We start from the raw sequence: 23,976 nt of genomic DNA on the forward strand, positions 1-23,976 counted from the left end.
TAAGCCTGCAGGGGGACAGTACATCCTATATCAGGTCCCACAAGGAACAAAAAAATGTCCTAAATCTCTTACACGCTTAGAAATTGGTTCTAACAATTACAAAGAGAATCAAAGGTAACACAAAGAGAATTTGTGTTTTAAAGCAGATCTTAATATTAAGTCTTTTAAAAGCTCAAAATGCCTGATATTTCAAAACACCCAGAGACAATCTTAATTTTTTTAAAATATGGCAGTTCCCAGCAGTGGACTGAGCAGCCTTGAAAGAAGAGAACTGATATAAAACTTTCCTTAAAGTTGAACATAACTGAATCATCGCTGCCAACAGAATTCACAGATGAATTAATAAATTTGGTAGTGTAATTAAATCACACCCCATCTTCCTGGGACAAATACTTTTGAATATCTACCCCACCACCATGACTACAGGCCCCATTTTGATTGTCTCATTAGTGGGAATGGCATTCAGAAACATTACATATTGCTTCTGAACATCTAGCCCTTTCTATCTATAGCACTCAACCGAGTAGATACGCTGGTGGCACTTATAGACAGCTGCCTGAATGGAACACTTAAGTCTATCGCTTATAAACATCCAGCTGATTAGCTTATGAAGATCCCTCTCTCTGCTACATACATTTTTCAAAGCCATCTTTATCTGTATATTTCAGTTAAAATTTCTGAAGTGCATATCCATTTTTCCATAGGCTTCTTAAATACACCAAATGCTTAACTTTAGCCTTTTCAGGAACAGACTTTTCAGTGATTATCAGAACGAGCGCAATCACAACGGAATATTAGTTTCTGTGTACACACACCTCTCAAAAAGTGAAGCATAGCCTCACCTTTCATGTAGTTTGTTACCATGAAGAAATCAATCCTATCCTTATTCAACTTCACTAAGTTAACTGTGAGGAGTAAACTTAAATGCGGTGTAAAAGTCCAAGAAAAAATATTTATCCATAGTGGAAGTATAGTATTAATATTATTGATATGGCATCTTGCGGTACTAGACAGACTTCAAAGATATTATACACACAGGATTTAGTAGATTGACTCTACTGGCTTGCACAGAAAAGTGGATTTCAGACTCTAAATCATGGAGGGATTTTTAAAAATTCTATCTAGTAAAACTGTCTGATTTTTTCAATTTCATCAGCAAAAGCCAATTTAAAAAGCTTTTCTTTTAAAACAGACCATGGGATATTTCACTGAAGAAATCTGAATGCTGGAATTTTGCCTGCTGAGGTTAGAAGTACTGAAAAAGTTTTTACATGTTTGCCCATGCCTGGCTGGCTCCGGTTTACTCTGCCAGGATGAAGAACGCTTGCTTAGAAATGGCAATAAGAAGGCTGCCTGAATCCAAACCCTGTTTTTCACCCTTTGAATGCACAGAGCATGCACACCACTCATTTTCCACCACCCCCAGAACAGTTTAATCATTTTACTTCTGGTGATCAGGGATCAAGACGTGATCCCACATCAGCACCAGTAACAGGGGTTATGGTTTTGGCTAAGGTCAGCAGTTACGAGATGACAATATCCCTTTCATCTCTGCATCAGTTTTGGCTATTGCTTCTACCTCTCTGAAGCAGAGACATCTGTCCTTAAGTTTAGTTGCTCCAAAACATTTGTTAAATCAGTTTATCAGATTTTGAAATAGGTAAGGTCAGCTTCTGTTGTGGCTGTCCCCAGAGTACTCTGACCGAAGGAACACTGGGGCTGAGATCAAGGCAGAACAGCCCCCTGGGCAGGTCTGTGCCTTTGGCTTTGTACAGTGGCTACATAACACCTCAGTAGATCTGCAGAGCTCCATAAGCTCTGCTAGCCTGTCTTCAGCCACCAGCACCGTCCTCAGCCAGCTGGACACAAAAGTCATTTAAGTCTACTTAGGCTGCTCTTCTACTTATGTCAAAATTTGGAGCCACTTTTAAATGAGAAGTCCAGATTCTTGGGTTTTTCATCTTCATTTCCTCCTCAAAAAGTACAGAACAGACATGCAAAAAGTCTGTGGAGGGGACTGCTCATAACTTCTAATTTTGCTTATTCTATATATTGGAGTTTGCATAAGTGTCCTCTGCCATATTTGTCAAAGCTTTGTGCAAATTTTATGAATTGCAACAATTAAATAGCAAAGTCTGACCCAAGGAAATTATTCCTCCTGACCTTTGTCATCCATAGGATTTACAATCACCACAAACTTAAATTTACAATTCTATGATACTGAGTAGCCCCAGTTGGCCAGGAACAGACAGGAGTCAGCAGGTTTTTAGAACAGTTTACCTCTGGGTTGCAAACTGATAGTAAAGTTTAGTAACAGTTTCGTATCATTGAGTAGTCATTCGAGAAGTAGGTTTTGTGGAAGAAAAGAAAAAAAGGAAGGGCAGACAGAAACTCACCAATTTGACCCTCTGCCCAGGGGTGGCAGTGATTTCCCACGTGCACTCCTTTCTGCTGGGATACTTGTCGGGCCAGTTGGGACTCGTGATGATGCCGTTGGGACTGTGGATCTTCTGTTCGCACTCAGCTGTGCCAACAGCGATAGCATCAGTTAGTCTGGGGGTCTGCATTCAGAGGTAGCCAGAAAAATACTCTTTTTTTGTCAGGGGGACCCTCTGAATGGAAAGGAACTTTAGAAAGACAGCTAAGCTCGCTCTTCAGTGTGCACGATTGTGTTCCTCCCTTTTGGCACATACTTTATGGAAATTAACCCAGCATGCTTGATTACCAGTTGTTGTGAGACATACACTGTTGTTTGCAATTGATGGGGTTTTGGGGGAAAAAATATTATGAAGGAATATACATAAGATAAGTATTAAAATGTAATTGAATATTTTGCCATTTCCTCCATTCTACATACAAGTAAGTATAAAAATCCATGAGAAATCTTGCTGCTCCAACTCCAAATTATATTTCTTGAACAATTTATTTTTCTCTCTTTTCACTAATTTTCATACTGCAGCTACAGAGCAATCATTTTGATTTTAAAACCACAGTTTTTAGGGACATATATACAACTAGAGAACATCTAAGACGAAACTGCGAGTATATACACCAAGCACCGCTTTGTCATTCACATTGTAACTGAACCACAAGAAGTGAATCTCTGAGAATAAAATACAAAGAGCTAAAACTTAAAGAAGGCAAGAAAGTGGCTTCATTTTTGTCTTTAGTTTTTTAACAATCTCAAATTGCTTTATAAATATTAGAGAATTTTTGAACAAGAAACTTTTAGAGCAGGTAAGTATCATTCCAACACCAGTGAAAATGCAAGTGATTCACAAAGGGCACATCCTTACTTGCAAATTAAATCCATGTTAGAATACAGGTTTGAGACATTACAGTAGCTTACGTGGCATTGCATGCTTGAAGTTCATTTGCACATAGCCTAATTTCTACTTAATCCCTAAAGCCTACTGTTTTCTCGGAAGTAGCCACACCTTGAGACAGCAAATAGGAAAAAAAGATACATAAGGACTTGACTGGAATTTAGACTGTCGAGTATGTCCCTTAAAATAAGCCCAGAAAGGGCAAATGCAGTTTCAGCGTGACTGCAGGGAAACTAACCGTTACTAATATGAGCAAATGTCAACTTTAGCAGGCTTCTCTCCAGAAAACTCTATCCCTGTGTTTAATACAGCATTAGATAAATATTCTATCACAGCTTTAAAAGTTCTACACTTCACAGAACTATTAAAAGTAGCGCTCCCTGCCAGTGACCCCAAATTTCCAAACTGAATTCCTGTGGACCTCAAACTCAGCCACACACAAATGCTGGGGATGGAGAAGATGGACAAGTGGGGGGTGAGGGAGTGTTTAAGCCCAAAAGCCTAAGCCCCCATTACCAGGATCTTTTTCTTTCCTTTCTTTTCACTGGAAGGAAAGCTGCAGAGAGCTTTCTGCAAGACAGCTGTATAATCAACAGTTCAAATATCTTACTACTTACCCTCCTTGCAGTCATGCTTGTTTTCATGTAACACAAATCCATTTCGGCACTGGCAAACATAGCTTCCTACCGTGTTGATGCACTCATGCTGGCAGCCACCGTTGTCCTTTGAACACTCATCCTTGTCTAAGAAATACACAGCAAGGCTGGGTGAGCATCACAGCTAGCAGTAGTCCTCGTTACCAAAAAGAAAAAGGTTTAGCACAGTGTTTGAGTCCAGAAAAGGATAAGCTAAGGCACAGTCACTCTTCTCAGTATGGCGGTTTCGTGGTTCCTTAGTTCTAGCCACACATTGCTCAGCCTGCAACCTTGCACCATGGCACAAATAGTCTGTCTCATCTTTCTAAGAAATGAGGGTTAGTTCCTAGGGGAGAGGAACACTAGTAAAACAAACGAGCTAAATCAAAGGAGATAAGACAGTTACCAGCGTTTACTCTTTCAAGTGGTCTAGCTGGTAAAAATTTCACAAATATATCATCCAAAGCTTTATTTCTGTAAACAACATGAGTGTAATTTATGGACAACATATAAAGTATTCTAAATTTTATGCAAATTCCACAATTTAATGGTGGTATGGTGAAAGGAACATGTAGGCCAAACAAGGTTTGAAGCTCTGCATGTTAAACACATAATAAAAGAAGGATTTCATGTAAACTTTTCAGTATTTTTTTTTCCCAGCAGAGTGACAGTGTGCTTTACTTTTAATGAATCTGGACATTACAGATCATCACAAAACCAAAACCATTTCATTGAAAAACAAAAAAGAAATTGATGTTAGTTATTTCAAGGAGATCTACAGTATAACATGCAGTTCTCTTTATCAACAGATAATCCTTCAAAATAACTTTTAGTGTGTTAGAAGCAAAGCAGAGAGTAGGGGAGGAAATATGACCTGCATTAAACAGCTACAAATTCATTGCATGGACAAAAGCCAAAGTAGATTAACGGGCTGTCATTCTAGCAAGAGGCCTCAGCTGCCACCCTTTCATGTTATTCAGCTGTTGTCATTTTAGGTGAGGCTGGTCCGTTTAAGAGAGGCAGATTGCTCCTGACAGATACATACATCCACACATACATGTATATATGTATGCACATCTATATACCTATATATATATGTACAGACACATATATATAAATCCTGATATATAAAAATATATGCTTATATAAATAAATAAGTAAATGAATATTTTAAAACCACACACAGATATTGAAAACCCGTATTGTACAAAATGTGTCATTTCAACATGCAAAAGAGAGGAGGAAAACGGGAAAATAAATTGTGGTCATCCCAGAGGTCCAGTTTTTGCAGGGCTGGAATGCAGAGCATTCACCCCCTTCAGCCTCATGTACCTTGGAAAGCAGCAGCGAGTGTTATCTCCAAACATGGTAACATGCGATGTTTCAGACTTTAGAAGTCATAGTAAGAGTTTCTATAGATTACAAGCCACTATGGATAATTTAAGACTCTTTTCGTTGTCTTACTCATGCATTTCTTCCCTGCCTTTACTGATGTTCATATTCAGTAACACAACACAGGAAGTATGCATTATAATTGCATACACATCAGCTTTATCTGCCAAAATGTACGCAACACTTGAGACACTGACTTGCAGGTCTTTCCATAAAAATCAGCTTCTACTTATAATACATGATGATAATGTACATTTATGGGTAAATTCTGCAAGTCAAACCCAAGTATCCACTGCATTTTGTCCTCTAAATCTCAAATCTGTTTGCACTGAAACTTTTTGGAAGCTTTCTGCAGATGTCAACAGATTTGAAGATTAAGAAACAGTTGAGAACATGGTAGCTCCCAGCATCACACATCCAAAGGCTTATACTAGTTGTCATTTTGATGATGAGAGCATAAAAGCTCCACAATACACTGTGTATGCATCTTGCAATGCAAGTCCCAAACAGAGGTAGTAAATATATTTAGCTTCAAAAAAAAGTTATAATCTCTCATCTTTGCAGAAACAAGCACTATCATAAATTAATTCCATGTTGCAAGCGAAGAAGAGTAAAAAGCAAATGAGAAATTACATATAATAGGAAGAAAAACCTTCAATATTTCCCCTCCTAAGCATTAGTTTGTAGTTTTCTACCAAAATGACAAGATAAATGGAAGGCAAGCTCAAAATGCATTCAAGTTAGGCTTTCAAGTACAGAGTAGGTACATATATTCTAAATAAAAGCCCTGTTTATTTTCATCTTTCACCAAACTGTATGAAAATACTGAAAAACATTTTAGGACTAAATAAGCTTATATTCTGTAAAATAATCTCTTACGAGACAAGTGCATAAGCAAACAGTCCCATGCTGGACCTCCTCAGAGATAAAACAATGGACAGAGGTAGAAAGGAGAAGCTGTGGAACACATTTGAACTACGGTAATTACTTGTACATGGTTAATCAAGAATGCAACTGTTGAACAAGCCTTCCTCACACTTCATAATTCAGAACAGACTTTCTGTCAAATTGATTGCCCAGTTTCAAAATTCATGAAAAAACAATTAGTCTGTATTAGTTGTAGGAACAAATGTTTTGCCATATAAAAACAAAGCCATTTGTTATGCTGACAGATGGAAACGAGTCTGCCAATTTTGAATGGATACTTTCTTTCTTATTTCAGTACTCAGAACAGGGAAAGATCCATTCTCAACAAAATGTTAGATTAAATCATTCAGAGGACAAACGGTCGTACCTCTGAGACCCTCAGAGGCCACCAGTCTGTGAATAATACGTACACGGCCTGAAGGGACCTGTATCAAGTCCTTGCAAGATTCAAAAATAAAAATTTTCTCTTTGCAGGCAGCTTGCTTGTCTGTGGAAAAAAATGCACCAGGATGGCACCATAGATGAGTCTGTGCTCCAAAACAAATCTTCTCAAGACTAGAAACTTTCTAGCTAGCTACTCAACAAATCATCACCCAAGAAAAAAATGTCCCAACAAATCTAATTTCTATATTACATCAAACACCACGTATGTTTTGAATGATCATGCAAAGAATCAAGTTTATTTAAAACACTGAAGTAACTATAAAAATTAGGATAAATGGAATAAGTTTAGTGACATATTAACCCTGGGTATTAATCATACCAGTATACAAAGACTGATTTAAAGCAATCATTAGGCTATCTTCTCAGAAACATCACAGAAAAAAAAAAAAAATCTATATATATTATTATCTTTTTTCCCTCCCCAGAGTAAATTCATGGAGTTACTTTACACTCCTCTAGTCTTATGGGACCAGCAGACTGCAACAGGTCACTGTCTTGTAACAAGAGCAGAAGAGAGAGAGGAGGACAGAAGAAAGAAAGAGGGAGAAAGAATAAAAACCTAAGTACTGGAAGCCTAATTTATTTAGTTTATTAGCCTAATATCCAATTCAAAAAAATTTTTTTTAAAAAATAATATAAGATGACTCCCTAGTTTCTTCTCCTTATCTAAGAAACTTGATTATAAATATACAAGGATGTCTCTGGAGATTAGCTAGATCCCTGCAACAGCTCCCAACTGAGCTTTCTTCAGAACTGTCCCATCAAATGTAAATTTTACAGAATGTTGAAAAAAAGTTTTTCTCACTTTCCAGTAGCACCTGTCTGGCTGTTAACACCATTTTACAGCCAAAAATGTAATTACATGTTGTCTTATATCAACATAAATACCTTCCTAACGCAGGTCATCTGTTGCCCTATGTCACTGTTTGCTTTCACAGTTTATCACAGTGGGTCCCAACCACCCAAAAACTGCTTTCTGTCGTCTGAGCTGGAGCTGGGCCATGCTTTCTCAACTGTAGCTGTGGCTACAGAATTCACCACCAAAAGAGTTGCAAGAAAAAAAAAAAAAAAAGTTCTTTGGCTGTGCTCGAGGAACACATTACAGTTCATAATATCCAACCTAATCTGATTTATCCACCTGTCTCTCTTATTGAGCATTGCATATGGCCTTTACTGGTGAATAGACTACAAGATGCAGTGTTTTACTCATTACTGATTTTTTTTTCATGATGTATGTCTTTATAACTAAATGCTTACACTTACTCCTATTGTGATTTAATTAATAAAACTGTTAAATGCCTTCCGGCAAGTATCTTAGACACTAGCACTAGGTATTTCTCCACAGATACCATTCTAAAAGTACTGTGTTCTGAAGAGAAGTATATTAATAGGCAAAAAAACCCACTTCATCAGCTGAACAGTGATCAGCTATCAACTCCCGAAAGTCAAAATACTTGCAGTCTCAAGTCAGTTCTTCACTGACAAACCAACAGTAATATATTTTGCCCATATTAAGGTATTCAGGGGTAAGAAAGTTATAGTGTTTCCTGACAGCAGAGAGTTGTGTCTAATGAATTATTCAGGGATGACCTCTTTTTAGATACTTTAGGTTCAGAAGTTTGATTTGTTTTAAGCAATGCAAAGTTTCTGTTTTGATCAGGTAATATTGTCAAAAGGGGAAAGCCAGATAGCATAGAAGATTGGTATCTGCTAGAAATTATAACTGCAAGAGAATTGAGAAAGAATAAAAACAAAATACAAAGTATCTGAACTCGTATGAAATGCGAGAAGAGATTATGGCAGAAATGCATTAGGAAGCATTCAGTACATTTATACACTTATGGACTCATTTTGCATCAAGCTTTCTTTCTTTGAAAGGGATTAGGTATATTCTATATTCAGGACACACAGTGCATTTCTGTTCACTGAAAAAAACACATTAGCTCAGATTTATCACTGGGTAATGAACTCATTCTGGTGATCAGTGGAGTAATTTAAAACTTAACTTTTTTAAATCACCAGTTAAAAAACCTGTTTTCACCTGGGGGCACTCACATTTCATTCAGAAGCAAAATAGACAAGGGAAAAAATGATTCTGAAGGATTACAATCCCCTGATGATACAACCTCCATAAGCTCATGAATTATAGCCCAGTCTTTTCCCAACTTAGAGCATTGTCCTGATTTCCTCCTAGAACCCACTCATAATATTAATAGATTATTTAAACAATCATTAAAATAAATCTGTGAAAATGAACTATCACTTTAAAGAAAACCCAAGTTTAACTGACTATAAATGTATAAATGTTCAGCATGTCCAAAAAACAGCACTTCTGATTTACAGAATTTACAAATTACAAAACTATCATTGCCAATCTTATCTGAGATAGCTTTATAGATCTTGTAAACATGTAATGAACTTAATTTGCATGCCATTTTTAGAACTGGAACATGTCAATACTTATTCTTGTAGAAAGTCAAAATATGTGACAATTCCTGCTGGCACTACTAGGCCAACATAAAATGACTACCTGTGTATTTCTAGGAGGAAGCTCTGTTATGTGCATATACATTTTTACTACAAATACTGAGTAAACCTTCAAAGTTTCCTGCTAATGTAAAATATAAGTTTAAAAGTAAAAAGTGCTACTATATGTAAAGATGGATCTGAAAGACTATGACCAGAGAAATGTGATTACTAGAAAAAAAAAAAAAAAAACAAACAACTTTAGAGGACAGAAAATGTTTGTTTGTTTCTTTGGAGGAGATGAAACACTTTATTCATCTTTCATAATCCTTTAAGAAAAACATCAAAGTATTCATAATGAGAAAACATTGAAAGTCTAAACTGTTTGTCTTGAGAGTATCTTCCTCACTTTCCAAACCACACCACTTACATAATATACTGATTCTTATTACTTGGTCATAGTTAAGTTACCAGCTATTAAACCTAACCAATGAAAGGCCATTTCATTTCAACTTAGATAAAATATTTTATCAAACAAACGCTAACAGCAGTGCCTGGTAATGCATTTTGCTACATGATAAACATAATCAGGGTTCTCCAGATTCAGATTTTTAACTATCAAAAATCTTTGAGCAGAATTAAAATTCCAAGTGCTTCTGGATGACTTCCAGTTTGGGGAGGTGAGTGGACGGGACTGTTTTGTTTTACATGAGATAAAATACCTATGCATATGTTTGTGTAAGCACACAAGAAAAACACTAAGCAAAATTCCACTATTAACCCCAGGTGGTATCCTGCCACAGCTAGATTATTATAGTCTAGTGTCAATGGGTAATTGCAGAGACCACTGTTGTGCAAATATTTCCTCACATCTTCAGCTTCACTCGAGTCTATCTTTATTCAACAATACATGTCCTCAGATGATATAAACTTCCATTGCTCTCATCTGCCTCAGTAAAATGACACTCATAACTAAAAAGACACACATTTTTGCAAGAGCAAGGTCTTAAACTCCATTATTCTGCAAAACATTCAAGAATTGCAAAGTTTGGCAAGAAAGTACCCATAATGTTAAACGAATGTAGCACAAAGTGGTAATTTCATAACTAATGCAATATATTAAGATACCTGAGTGAAAAAAATACAAGTGTACACCGTATGCAATTCATATCACATTACAACTGGGATTTGAAAAATAGCAACAAAACTTGGGATAACAGAAATCTAACTGAAATGTAGGAATATTTAGTAAATTTGTGTTTTTTCCTCTGTATCTCACCAAGTTTATTTGCCTTTGCTGTTATTTAATGTCCTGGGTTTGAGTGAGTGGTGGAGTTTTTTGGTGGCAGGGGAGGGGGCTATCGGGGTGGCCCCCTGTGAGAAAATTCTTGAAGCTCCCCCAGCTCCAAGTCAGCTCCACTTCTGTTTGGGAAATTGAGACAATTGGCTGCACCTCTGCGATAACGTATTTAAGAAGGGACATGGTGACGGGCAGTGGGACTTGTGAGGAGGAGTTGCTGCAGCTGCATGAACAACAAGGTCAGTAGAGGAACGGAGGAAGAAAGGAGGGGGGAGGTGTGCCGGAGCAGAGACCCCCCTGTATCCTGTGGTGAGACGGCAGGGCGGCCCCCCCCTGCCACCCATGGAGATCTACGGTGGAGCAGACACTGATTTATGGCCTGTGGCTCCTACTCAGATAATCAAGGTTCTGTGCCCAAAGAAGGCCGGGGTCTCATGGGAAAAGGCAGCCCCACTGCTGTAATTCAGTGCTGGGAGGATTGCAGCATGCGGGGGAGTCCCACGCCGGAGAAGCTCGGGAAGGGCTGCAGCCGTGGGAGGGACTCCAGTCGGAGGAAGTTAGTGACCCATGACAGAGCAGTGTGGGGAACGCTGCAGCCCGTGGGAGGAACTCATGTTGGAGAAAGTTTGTGGAGGACTGTCTCCTGTGAGAGGGGGACCACGATGGAGCAGGAGGAACAAGTTCCGGACACTCCCCTCACCGAAGATGAAGAAAGTGGCAGCGCTGACTGCACCCCCCATTCCCTGCCCCTGTGCCACTGGGGGAGGAGGTAGAGATATCGGGAGCAGAGCTGAGCCTGGGAAGAAGGGAGGGGTGGGGGGAAGGTGTTCTCAAGATGTGGCAATGCTTCTCACTGTCATACTCTGTTATGTGTTGTTAGTGTCTGTAATAAATGTATGTTCTTTTTTTTCTTCCCCTAACGAGTCTGCCTCTTGCTCGTGACCATAAAGGGGAATTTTTCCCCATCCCAGTCCTATCTTGAACCCCAAGCCTGGCTCTCTGTCCCTTCTCATTGTCGGAGGGGAAGGGAGAGAGAGCTGCTGCATTGTGGTTGGCTGCCAACCAGGCCTAAACCACGACATTTAAATATATAGATATGTGCGTTCCATATGTTTTCTACAGATATTACTATTCAGAACAGTATTTTAAGACAGGACAGCAGTTATATATATACGCTTACATAAATAAATTCTAAGCTACGAGGAAAACAATAAGGGAAAAGGCTTCTCACTTTCATACAAAAATATACTACTCACTCCACCTAATCAGTGTATGCTCAGAGGCACTCATAGGTACACACGAGTAATTTTCTATACCTGAGAAGAAGTGTGCCTTGAAGCCTTTTTTTGACACTGTGTTGTCAGATCTGAACTCAATTCGCATGTTGTTGTACTGAGAGGTGATAACTTCAGGCACTTCTGTACCGCAGAATTTACCATGTAGTTTAGAATCAGAAGAAAGGCCACTACGAATCTCCACATAATCATATTTGCACACCTGAGAAAACAAAGAAAAACATTTTTTTTTAGCTAACCCAAAGAAAAGCATAAAGTTGTTTAAAAATGCAAGAACTCTGATTGGTATGTTGCTTAATAATAGATTAATATCTTCTTTCACTTTTTCCTTACTCTGAAAACATTTGTAAATGCTTACACATGTTCACTGATTTTGTGTAATAATATTTCAAGGTCACTATGTATTACATTCAAAATTTTATTTTGTTAGCTACTAATCTGTGTTTAGTATCTAAATTTCAAGATGCTTGGTAATGTTTCCATTTAATCTAAAGAATTCAAATTTCAGTGACATTAGACTAAAATCTAGAAATATTCACCCTAAAAGTTATACTTATCTTTGTGCTATAAACCACATCCCCAAAACCTCCAAACCTTCTACTGCTTGCACCTCATAGATTTTTTTAAATAATATCTTGTAAGTGTCTAAGTGAAAGTAAGTTTTTACCATAATGTATTTAAGGCATATTCATTTATTTACAAATATCTAAATCTGCAATAGTGAAACCATGCATCTTTCTTTAACAGTAGCATAGCTACAATTGGAAGGCTGATGCATGTCATTTTCATTAAAAGGTTAAAAATAAAGTAAAATAATGCAATAAAAAAAGCCTTATGCAAGGCCTACTACTCGTGATAATACTTTCAATGCATAATCCCCTGGTCAACCTAAAGCCTTCCACCCAAAAACTTCTAAGCTTCTTATGCTCAACTATCAATCATTTAATCAAAAATGTCCCAGTTGTCTGCAATTAATAGCTTAAGAGAAAACAGTGGCCAGGAGGATTCATACAGAGCCGAGATTGTCCATTAAATCCAAGTTGTATTTAATAAATCACAATTTATAGTCAAAAAAGAAATGCCACGGGACTGGAAGGGAACTACAGAAAACTAAGTTTTGGCCTTTGTTGCTCTCTCTCCCTATGAAATATTAAATGATTATCAACATATCCAATTGTTTATAATATAATACAGTTTAGACGTAGATTAAATTTTCATTGTGACCGGAACAGTTTTCATATGTTGCAGAATTTAAAAGTGACTAATTCAGTTGAAACTACTTTTACACAACATAAAGAGCACAAAGATTCATAAAACTTCAGTTACTGCCACATGCTGATTTATATTAATCGTAAGATAAATTCATATTAATGTATGGTATTTTCACATAACTCACAACTTTAATAAATCCCAGCAATATATTTTTCTTCTGATTTTTGCAGGTACCATTCTTAGTACTACTATTTAATAGTATAAAACTGAGATTTAGTAGCACAGGAGAGGATCACACCAAAGTTCCACATGTTGAAAAATTTTGTGTGTATATTATCCATATCTGCTTAAGTTATGTGTCTTGTATGACCTTAAAAAACAGATTTAACTTCATTATACCCTAGATGCCTTCCTTGCAAATCTGGCTTAAATGAAAAAATGTTTTATGATTTGTTCAAATGGTAATTAAATGTTAATTCTTTGGGATTTGTACATTTTTATTACACCTTTGCAGTTCTTATAATAATGATAACAGGACATAACTGTAACATATAATTCATTAAAAGGTGGAATTTCATGGACTTTAGAACACACCCCAAAAGGTTAAAAAAAAATAAATTAATAAAAATCTCATACTGATGCCTCTTCAAATCACTTTGAAATATTTTAGAGAAGCCATGCCCCGATTGTTTCTTAGTTATAGATTAAACTCCAGCTTTTGCCACTTCAAATCCCATACTCACAACACGGCCCATCCTCATATCAAATATGTTGCTAAAAATTTTTTTGGTCAGACATGATGTCCTTGGATTTGGTTTCTTAATGCCGTATGAAGAATATCCAGATAAACTCAATGGCTACAGCACATTATGGCGAGAGAGTAGCCAGGGAACTCAATGGTATGATAGACCAGTGCTTAGCAAGCAGAGCACAGGCTGAAAAGTTGATGTTGAAACCTGTATTTTACTGATTCACACCAAAAATCACCACAACCCCCACACGCGTTCTTTGAAGCTACAGGGAGGAGCCCTGTCCCCACGGAGGGCTCTGCCCCATCCCTCTCCCCACTCGGGGCGGAGATCCCCCATGCCTCCGGGGGCTGCCCAGCTCAAACACTGCTGCTCTTCTATTGTGCCTTATTTCTGGTACTGTCCCTTTTAAAATACTCCCCCCCTCTCTGAGATAATTGTGATTTAAATGCTCCCTTCTCCAACACTAACCACAGCTTATGTGTATTCTTTGTAGTCATGGGCTGTAAAGATGATTTGGTTTCTCCCGATTTTCTTCTCTTGAATTCTTTCCAATATGCCTCAGCCATTTGCTCTGTTTTACTTTGTTGATAAAAAAAAAAAAAAAGCCAGCTGAGACTCAGCAGAGAACAGTTTCTTGTAATACATATACATTTACATGATATGTAAAAGAGAGCTATCCTCTCCATGTTTGTTTTGAAAGAATCCAGAAACAGTCCCAAAACGAAAACAAGAATATCTATGGTTATTGTCAGCATACGAAAGGTCAGCAGGGGTTTTATAAGACAATATCTAGTTTTGAACGCTCATGAAGCTGTTTAGTGTGCAATAGATTGTGCAGTTCTTTGTTCACGGGTACTTACTTCATTCCCTTCTAGCTCAAAAAACTCAAACTTCATTGAAATTCGGTATTGCGTCGGGGCAACCACCTGCCACACACAGTTTTTGTTTGGAGGATACTCTTTGGGCCACCCTGGTGTGGTTATAGTCCCATTTAGCTTCGTCAGGAGTCCTCCGCAAGCAGCTGTAAAATTAAAAGGGAGAGCATAGTTTCTTGACTGAAACCGTGTTTTACTATAAACAGAAGCACACTGAGAAGATTCAGTCCTGTCATTACTTATACTGCTGTAATGCCCAGGCAGACTAATCAGAATCTTGCTTTATCATGCTTGGTGCAAACCAAGAGAAAGAGACAGCCCCTATCTTGAACAGCTTGCAGGTTTGTGGACAGAGATAAGTTTCAGGACTACACAAGGCGTTATCATATTCATTCTTTTCCCTTCCCTCCAGGGACTCTGGTTATTCTCTCAAAGCCTTTCCCATGCAAGTCCTCTGACCTCACCGCCCTCCCCAGGACCTTGACCACCCCTCTTCTGACAGACAGACTACTTAGGATGCACATTGCATTTCCCTAGCTTCTCCGCTTGATTATTGATCCAGAATCAGCCCTACCTGTCTCAGCTTATACAGCTGTATACGTCTCCCATAACCTACTAGATAGGGTCACTCCTTTGGGATAGCAGTCACGTACCCTTCAGTCACAATTACTTTTGCTGAAGTATGGATGTTCAAGTAATTGAGAAAATACCTATTATTTCCAAATACATGCTGAATAGCTGAATAGCCACCTCCATACAACAGAACAATACTGTACTGTTTGTGAATGTAGTTCACATAGCAAAGGATAAACACATTAATCTTTTCCATCTGTGGAAATTTAAAAATTAAAAAAAAAAAAAAAAAAAAAAGGAAAGTAATGAGATTTGCAGGGGTTCTCGATCACACTCTGCTGCACTGATGCCATTACAGCACTGTGGCAGCACTGGAAACCATCCACAAATCTCTTTCTTAAGAGCTGATGGGGAGGAAGTTCCACCTTCTTCCAACTGCTCTGTGCTAATGCTGAATGCTTTAAAAACTGGCTGTTCTTGTTTAGCCGATGGCCTCGCGTGCTATGTCCACTTCATCTAACACACCTGGGAGAACTCTCCCGTTTCTGTGTCAGGGCTCACTTGGCCAACCCAGACACATAGCAGACTTCCTTCTGGCACCTGGCTTTCCCTGCAGAAGATTTCTTGGTATGCACGTAAAGGTAATCTGACAGGGGTGGAGGGGACTAAGATCCTGGGTCACACCTCAGTGTGTAAGAAAAGACCAGGCACAGGTTTAGAGACTGCACTCAGATGAGACAAGCTGTTCCCCCAAAATGATCCAGAACAACTACTGCTATTTTTCAATTTCTGCTTTTCAATGTCACCCCATTTCCCCTTGAGGCAATGGTGGGAAATGTGGAAACACTGAAAAAAAAAAAAAAAAAAAAATCTCAAAGCTTTCTAATATGCTGCCAGCAGGGGAGATTTGGATTAGGTGACCATGAAGCAATTTTCTGTGCATGTCAATACTGTAGTGAAGCATTGGGCAGAGTTTCTGAGTTAGAGGCTTCTACTCTGGCATCACATATGAATTATTACAGCTAGGTCACCCCTCAAATTCCCAAACTATAACTAGGATGTAATGCTCACTGTGACTACACAGTGATTTTAATTCAGCAGTCCCAAATAGTAGCTACATACAGTGAGTGCTAAATCACGTGGAACAAATGCACATACCCTGAGCTACCCCTAAAAGTGGTTTTGCTCCACACTGCACTGCACTGCACTACCTTGAGTGACTTCTCCTTCTGCCAGAGTTGCTTTTCTGCTTGGGTGCTAGGAAGGCATTCCTTCTTTATTTTTCGGAGCCAGGGGGAAGGGTTTTCTGAAAGACTGGTAATGTTCCCTAATATTCTGACTCAGGTCAGCAGGCAGACTAAACCAAATTCCTGACATAAATTTGGGCTGATAATCAAAGGCCCAGAGATCAAACTTTGGTCTTCATGGCCCGCATTAGATTAACCTCACCTTCTGCGTACTGCCTAATATACAGACATCTAAAAAAATTGTTTTTCCAATGTGCTCAGTATTAAAGTTGGGGCAGGGGAGAACAACTGAAAAATTGACCAGCTTGATGAGAGCCACAATCTAACATGCCTGTAGTCTAGAACTACCATCACCTCACACACACACACACACACACACACACACACCACCCAGACAAACAAAACCAACCCCACAAAATTAAAGACAGAAGAACAGAAAGTGCAAAGAAACTAAACAAAACTACCCCAAATTGTGACAAATCCTGAATTAAAGCTATGAAATTGGAAAAAAGAGAGACCAGTGAATCTCATCAGAAGAAAACTGTAACTCCGAGCACTCCGATTTTCAAACGCCATTCACTACTCAAACAGATGAACTGAGATAAGAATAATTTGTGCTATCCCTGATTTTATTGGTGCTTTTGAATAAAAATCAAACAATGCTTGGTCCGTAACAATCAAGAGCTTTTTCTTCTTTCCTTTGCCTTTTGTATACAATGCAAAAGCTTATCTCAGTCCAACCTTACATTTACACAGACTTCCACTTATCAGGTTTTTATTTCTCCAAATGATTATTTGAACAAGATTTGCTTACCCTGAAAAGTAGAATTTGTTTCCAGCAAGAAAAGTCCACAATCTGACTGGGAGTGGGGAGGATTCATCTGAGCTTTGGGCTAGAATAAAGGATCCTGCTCGTCAAACCAGCCAGCTTCCCAGTCACACCCCAGTCAGAGGTGGTCAGAGGGATTGTTAAGGACCCCGTTTCTGAGGCAGTGGCACATTTTTCTGCTCGTAACTGTCTCTTTACGTATAGTGGGAGACTTTGCTTTAATGAGTGTGAATAAGTGGTTTGGGAAGGTATGAAGTCCTACTTTGCATCATTCCTGATCAACTAACAGCAAAACCTGTAAAGCCAAATTAGTGACAGACATCAGATGAACATGACTGCTGTGGACAGACATTACTCTGGCACCGCAACTCAAAAGGGAGCACTGATCTTCCAGGTTGGGTTCCACAGATCTCACGCTGCTAGGATGGAGCATATGAAAGGTGTAACGTTTCGTTCAAGCAATGGCACTCTGTGAGCTTTAAGAGCCCGTAACACAGCAACGCACTGTACCTTCACAACTCTTTTTGTCAGGACCAAGTTCATAGCCAGGATCACAGGCGCACTGGTAACTGCCCAGAGTATTTACACAGCGCTGCTCACAGCCACCATTGTCAGGTTTGGCACATTCATCTTCCTCTGCCAAGACAGGGAAGAATGCAAAAACGTGTTAAATAATTACCTTCCTCAGCTGTAACTGCTGGATCAATATTAACCCAGAAAGCTGTATGCATGCCATTATAAGGTGCACTACATAACACACTGTGGTTGCTGAATAGAGGATTTTCAAATGCTAAGGAGACCTGCAATGGAGAAAATAAAAATTTGTCCTTTGTGGGGTTTGGTGGGTTTTTTTACAAGAATACCTACTGACAGCTGCGGACCTAATTTATAAAGCATTTTGTAGGCAGCGTACAATAAATCAGGCAGCCATAATCTAAAGGTTGTGTAAAGTATTGAAAGAAAGATGGAAAATCCACAGCAGGGTCACTTGAAGGGCACTTTATCTCCCACAGAATCAATTTGTGCATTATCCTGAATTCATACTCAAAAACAGATTAATAGAATCCTCAAATCCCAGGTTTTCGTTCTACTGATATTAAAGGGAACAAGATGCATCAGGGATGGGGGAGGGAAAGAAATAATGTACTATCACTACTAGCTCTGAAGTATACCCACGAGAGTCAATGTTAAAATATTCCTCAGATGTTGAAATATTGTTTCCTTACACCAGGAAAAGTATTTTCTTAGGAATAAGACAGAGCTCTGACCTCACGCCTACAGCCTTCCAGGTTATAACAGTCTACAGTGAAAACTAACTGTTAGGATGTGAAAAGCCCCAGCTTGTGGCTTTTCAAAAGAGAAAAAACGTTCTCCTGGTGGCATGCCCTGTATTTCAGGTGTCACCATGGCCACGCCACTGCTAGTGGCTTTCACCGTGCCGCGGGCAGCACAGGGTAGGAATTACACACTCCCCATGCACCAAATGCTGCAGGCATAGCTGCAGCTGTATCACACACACACACACACACACACCCCCAAAACTGAAGGAAGACTGTGAGGCTGCTGGCCACTATGATTTCTCAACTGTTTTGGTTTGTTTTTTTTCTTGCTCACAGGAAGCAATAAATTCATAAAGCAGCCTAATGCAGCAAACAGACTGGAAAACCCACAACATTTAGGCAAAAGAAAAAAATCTTCACAGAAAATACCCATTTGTGATTAGACTATTCAACTTATATTTGATAACACAATGTCAAAAGAGTAATTTTTTACAAGATTAGATATGTTTGAAAGGTGTTTCAAAACTAAGCTGACTATTTGAACCTGAAGAGAGTAGGAAGTTGCACTGGATATGTTGCTTCATTCTTTGGACATATTTTACAAGGAGATTCAAATACCTCTACTGTTTTGTGTTGGTAAAATTGTATGTCCAGGCAAAAAATATGTTGGAGACAGTACAGAACTGGTATTAGTAAAAATAAGTTGAGAAATATTTTTAATATCCTGCCATAATTTTTCTAGTACAAAAACAAGTGATAAGCAGTTCACAGCTCCCAAAATATAGTTTAAAATTTACCTTTAAAAAAGTTAGCTGCAAACCCTGCTTTGTTAACGGTTCCATCAGAAACAAACTTCATCCACAGGGTATTAGAGGTAGATCTAATATCTTCCGGCTTGTCATAGCCACAAAAGTGACCAATTAAAGGACTGTTCTCATTCATTCCATCTCGAATTTCCAAGTAGTCATATGCACAGTTATCATGTCTTTCAATCTGTAAAAAATTATTTTTAAAGTGACCTATTTGAACTTGACCGTAAATATCAAATATCAATCAGATAATAAACTGCACAGAAAGTTTTCAAAGTTAGTGTTTGAGGTTAGTGTTCTCTATTTACGGTTCAAACATCAGGAAGATGAACAAGCATCACTGCACTGTTTTTAGCTATACTTGTTTTCTGTAAGAAAAAAAATCATTGAGGTGTTACACAGGACACAAGTCTAACTGGAAAACAGTAACTAAGAAAGACACGCTCACCTCTAAACTTACTAATGTTCTGCCAAATTCCTACTCTGACCTCAAGTAAAGTCCTCTCTTCTCAAGTACATGCAAGTATACAATATAAATGGTTCAACAACTAAACAGGTCAGAAATATTAATTGCTTTCGAAATATTAAAAACTCAATTTTGATTAATATGAATAAGATGTTTAGACATTATCAACATGTGCTATTTAAGGTGATGATCAAAATTTTATTTTCTTTCTTTATCCTCAACACTGCAAAATTTGACATTTGTCACTACCCACTGATGTTGTAAGGTAACTGTAAAAAAATATAGTGCATTAAGAATTTGGGGCATCTGTAGAATTAGATCCAAACACACTTCTAAAATTATCAGCTCTTAAGTAGCCAATAGAACAGATGACAAAAAAATGTCATCATTATTTTTCTGCAACTCACGTGTCTGGTTTCTGTTACACGATTCCTGATTTCAGGTGTCTTTTTTTGAATTTCTGGGTCAGTGAGTGAATCTTTGCTATACTGATGGAGAAACCTACTGAAAATGTCCCTCATTGAAATGTACTGCCAGATCACACCCAAATACAGGCTAATACGTGAGTGGACATGTGCACATCTCGACTTCTGTAGCAAGCCTTGTGCTCTTTTCATAATAGTATTTGCAGAGTCAGTCAGAGTGGGAATTGCACCAAAGAAGAAAGAAGTAGCAGCCCATATATGATCCTATCTGGAGTCTAGATAACTTATGATGCCTGTCTTTATTGAGAGAGCATCCTTCCCAACGGAATTAAAAACCCTCTTGATCTGGGTCATTTTACTGCAGGATTACTTCATGTTACTCAAGTAATATAGCGTCCTAGTTATAAAAGAATTAACTAAATCCAAACATTCAAAAATAATTCCTCTAAGAAAACTATTGTTCAACTAAGTGACTGAACTGTGAGGTAGGTTTAGGGATGGGGGGCCCACAGTCTGGAGAAGGGGTTGGAGAAACCTTGAATTCAGCACATCCAAATTCTGTTAAAATGACAAAGAAGTCAAACCCAAACCAAACCTAGAAAAATCCACATCTTATCTCTGGACAGAGTTTTCTTGCATGTAAGCTGCACAGTTAGTACAAGTGGCTGCTGGTACTCTGCTCTAATTGTGCATTATTACCAACACTAAGCACGGTAACCACCTCAGACTAAGGAGCTTTCCTTTAGCACATTAGGATTTCTGTTTATTTTATGTAAGAGGGAAGACTGGGGGACAGGGCTGTTTGATTTTTTTTTTTTTTTTCACTTGAATAGCATCAAAACATGGCACTTACACATAAAATTTGTCTGTCTTCTTTCCAACTTTCCAATTCTTCAAGAATTTACATACGTAATTTTCTCCCACTCACTTCTCTGGCACAGTCCATATTGCCATTTACTGTAATTTCTTAGCTGTTTGCTCAGGAATTTCTTTGGGCCAGAGTTTTGGAAACGAGTGAGAAAAGTCATGAAGATCTGGGATACAACCACCTATTGCTAACTTCAATGACAGTTGTATGTTTGCAACTAATGCAGTCAGGCATGTGTCTACCTGAGCACTGATAAGTTTTTGACAGTGTAATACTGATTCCAGATTTCCATTAATCTAAATAATAAAGTTTAAACACATGACATCATACGCCATTTTGAAACAAAGTCTGGCTTGTTATCTCAGTAAAAATCACATTGCACTCTGATGTAGAAAGAAATGACCTGGTCCAAAGCCCACTAATATCAATGAAGGAATTGTGTATTTTCCCCACACATCTGTGGTCATTTCAGTACTCAAAAGTTTTAATTAACATAGTTTTTTCCCATGTTTCCGCGTTCTATGGGGCAAAATGGAAATTATGATTTTTCACAGGACCAAGTGCAGCTCTGAGTTACACCTACCAAATTTCCACTGAGGTGAACTGTTAGTTTCTTTTCTGAGAATCACTCTATTTTTGGCAGAAGACAATAGCTAAAAATACATGTTGTATAGCAGTAAGTTGCTAAACTTCCTAAGACGATAAAAGTCAACCAACTTAAAGTGCTATTGATTTTCAATAAAATGATTTGAAAGGTGGCCATTCTACTATATTTATTTATTTTTAGTGTACTACTACTGCAAGTGATGCCATTATTATTATCAATATTATTATATTAAGGGAGCAAATCATTACACCTATATATAAACTAACAGATAAGTATTGTGGTTTTGAGAAATGATAACTGGTGTTAAAGTACTTAGTAACCAATGAAAAAGAACTAGTGTAAAATGTGCTGCTTATCTGTACCTCAGATTTTAAGATGTCATGGTACTGTCATCTGGGACAGGGACATACAAAGATCTTTTACACTTGCAGTAGTCTCTTATTCTTCCTACTACAAGGGTAGAAAATCTCCTCAAGTTAACGAAAGGACATCCAGTGAGTTCAGTTGTACTGGACCGATCCTTATTTACCGAATCATTAAAATTTCACAAGATTGATATTACGTGTGGATGAGAATAAATATGCAAAAAGTTAGAAAATGCAAAAAACCATAAATAAACAGGTTTTAGAGAGAAATGCATTGCTTATAGGAGAATGAAAGATATTATCGGCTTCTGAAGGCCCTGGAGGAAACCCAGAATTTGAATGGCATTAGAGAACTAAGTTGAGAAAATGCCAGAAAAATTCCTAAGATGGTCACATAAACACAGGAAAACACTAAGAAATCTCCTGGTGAAATGGAAAGCCAGAGATGTTCTCAACATTCATTCTCCAAAGAAAATAAAATGCCTTGTATGTAGTTTCAGTTTTGAAAAAAACAATTATTTTAGACCAGAATGTATTTGGTTAAAATTTCCAGACTACCTTTGTTTTGTAGCACTCCCCCAACATAAAAAATATATATATTAAAAAAAAAAAAAAAAAAGAGGATTTGAAGAGGAAATCTGAGACCAATCATATTTCAGGAGAAATCTTCCAATTACTTCTTGTCATTGTTAATTTATTTGTTGATAGAGTCAAATTCCAGTACAGGTAAATATATCCAACTCAGGCCACAGGTTTTAGTCATAATAGGTGGGATATATGCCTAGTGGAATCAGAAGATCAGATAAAATTTATTCTCTGGCTTATGTAAAAATAATTTAAATGAACGTTCTCTGCACAAAGATTAACAGGGCCATTCAAAAGAGGAAGATTAATATGGCTCAGTTCTACAAACTCTCTGGTGAGACTTCATGCCAACAAAACATTAAAAAAAAAAAAAAAGAGTTAAAGAACCAGTATTTTTCAAAGAACAGTGCAATAAAGATGATTATAACAATGAAGCAAAATAGATGGTGTTACCAGTCCCAACATCTCTGCTGTTATCTAGATACTGGAAAGTGTAGCTGCCCATCAGGCAGCCAAATAAGAAAGGGTAATCCCACACTCAGTGGAAAATGTGTTGCCCACAGCAAGCAAAACAAGATGACTCATTGATACAGTTTGAAATTCTCAGCTTCCCTAGTGCTTTCATTTCAGAGTCAAGGTTATTTATACAGTTATTTTTTCTAGCATTACATATGGATAATGAAAATTCCTCTTACTTAACTGTACCTTTCAAAGGACAGAGAAGTAATTTTCTCACAAACACACTGCAATAACTCTTTGGCCTGACATTTACTTTTTTTGATCTCAGCTGGCACGAAGAACTGCGATTTTTAAACAACTTTTTTGTTTTACTGGGCAGTGCACCAAGGATTCAGTCCAGAGAGGGACTTAGTATCAAAAAACAGAACACCTACATTCAGGCCCTTGGACCTGAAATGGAAATCAGACCCAATGGTGAATGTCTAAGGCAAGGCACTTGACAGCAGTTTCCAAAGCAACTCTCACTCTCAGTGAGGAGCCCTGTGGACAGCCAGGAAGAAATGCCCCAAAGACAGCTATAACAGAAGTCTTGTGCCTTTCTGGGGCACCTCATTTGGTGCTCAAGTGCATTTTGCAACTCTGGAATCACAGCTCAGACTCTCCCTGGAAAAGTATGTACTCTTCAAGTTCCTACTGTTGGAAATCGTTTTGTTTTCTTCTTCTTTCAAAACACATCTAGCAGAGGCACTGAATTTGAGACTACCGCTCAACTATACCTCTGCTCAATTTCGTTTCCTCTTATGAGGCGTCAGTCCACATGTTTCACCTCTAGAGAGTGC

At 38.1% G+C, this 23,976-nt stretch overlaps 1 protein-coding gene across 4 annotated transcripts in view; it reads right to left on the minus strand.

Moving 5' to 3' along the window:
• The window catches only part of TLL1 (tolloid like 1), a 141,110-nt gene that overhangs the window by 11,364 nt on the left and 105,770 nt on the right, over window positions 1-23,976 (minus strand). For all 4 annotated transcript variants that reach the window (XM_042808323.1, XM_042808322.1, XM_042808321.1 and 1 more), the window contains 6 exons: window positions 19,351-19,546; window positions 17,784-17,909; window positions 14,610-14,770; window positions 11,807-11,987; window positions 3,944-4,069; window positions 2,397-2,524 (listed from right to left, as the gene is read on the minus strand). In XM_042808323.1, the coding sequence (XP_042664257.1) occupies window positions 2,397-2,524; window positions 3,944-4,069; window positions 11,807-11,987; window positions 14,610-14,770; window positions 17,784-17,909; window positions 19,351-19,546 (918 nt within the window). The remainder of the gene's footprint in view (window positions 1-2,396; window positions 2,525-3,943; window positions 4,070-11,806; window positions 11,988-14,609; window positions 14,771-17,783; window positions 17,910-19,350; window positions 19,547-23,976) is intronic.

This window comes from Tyto alba, unplaced genomic scaffold (genome assembly GCF_018691265.1).
Source record: "Tyto alba isolate M040663 unplaced genomic scaffold, T.alba_DEE_v4.0 Super-Scaffold_6, whole genome shotgun sequence".
NCBI lineage: Eukaryota > Metazoa > Chordata > Aves > Strigiformes > Tytonidae > Tyto > Tyto alba.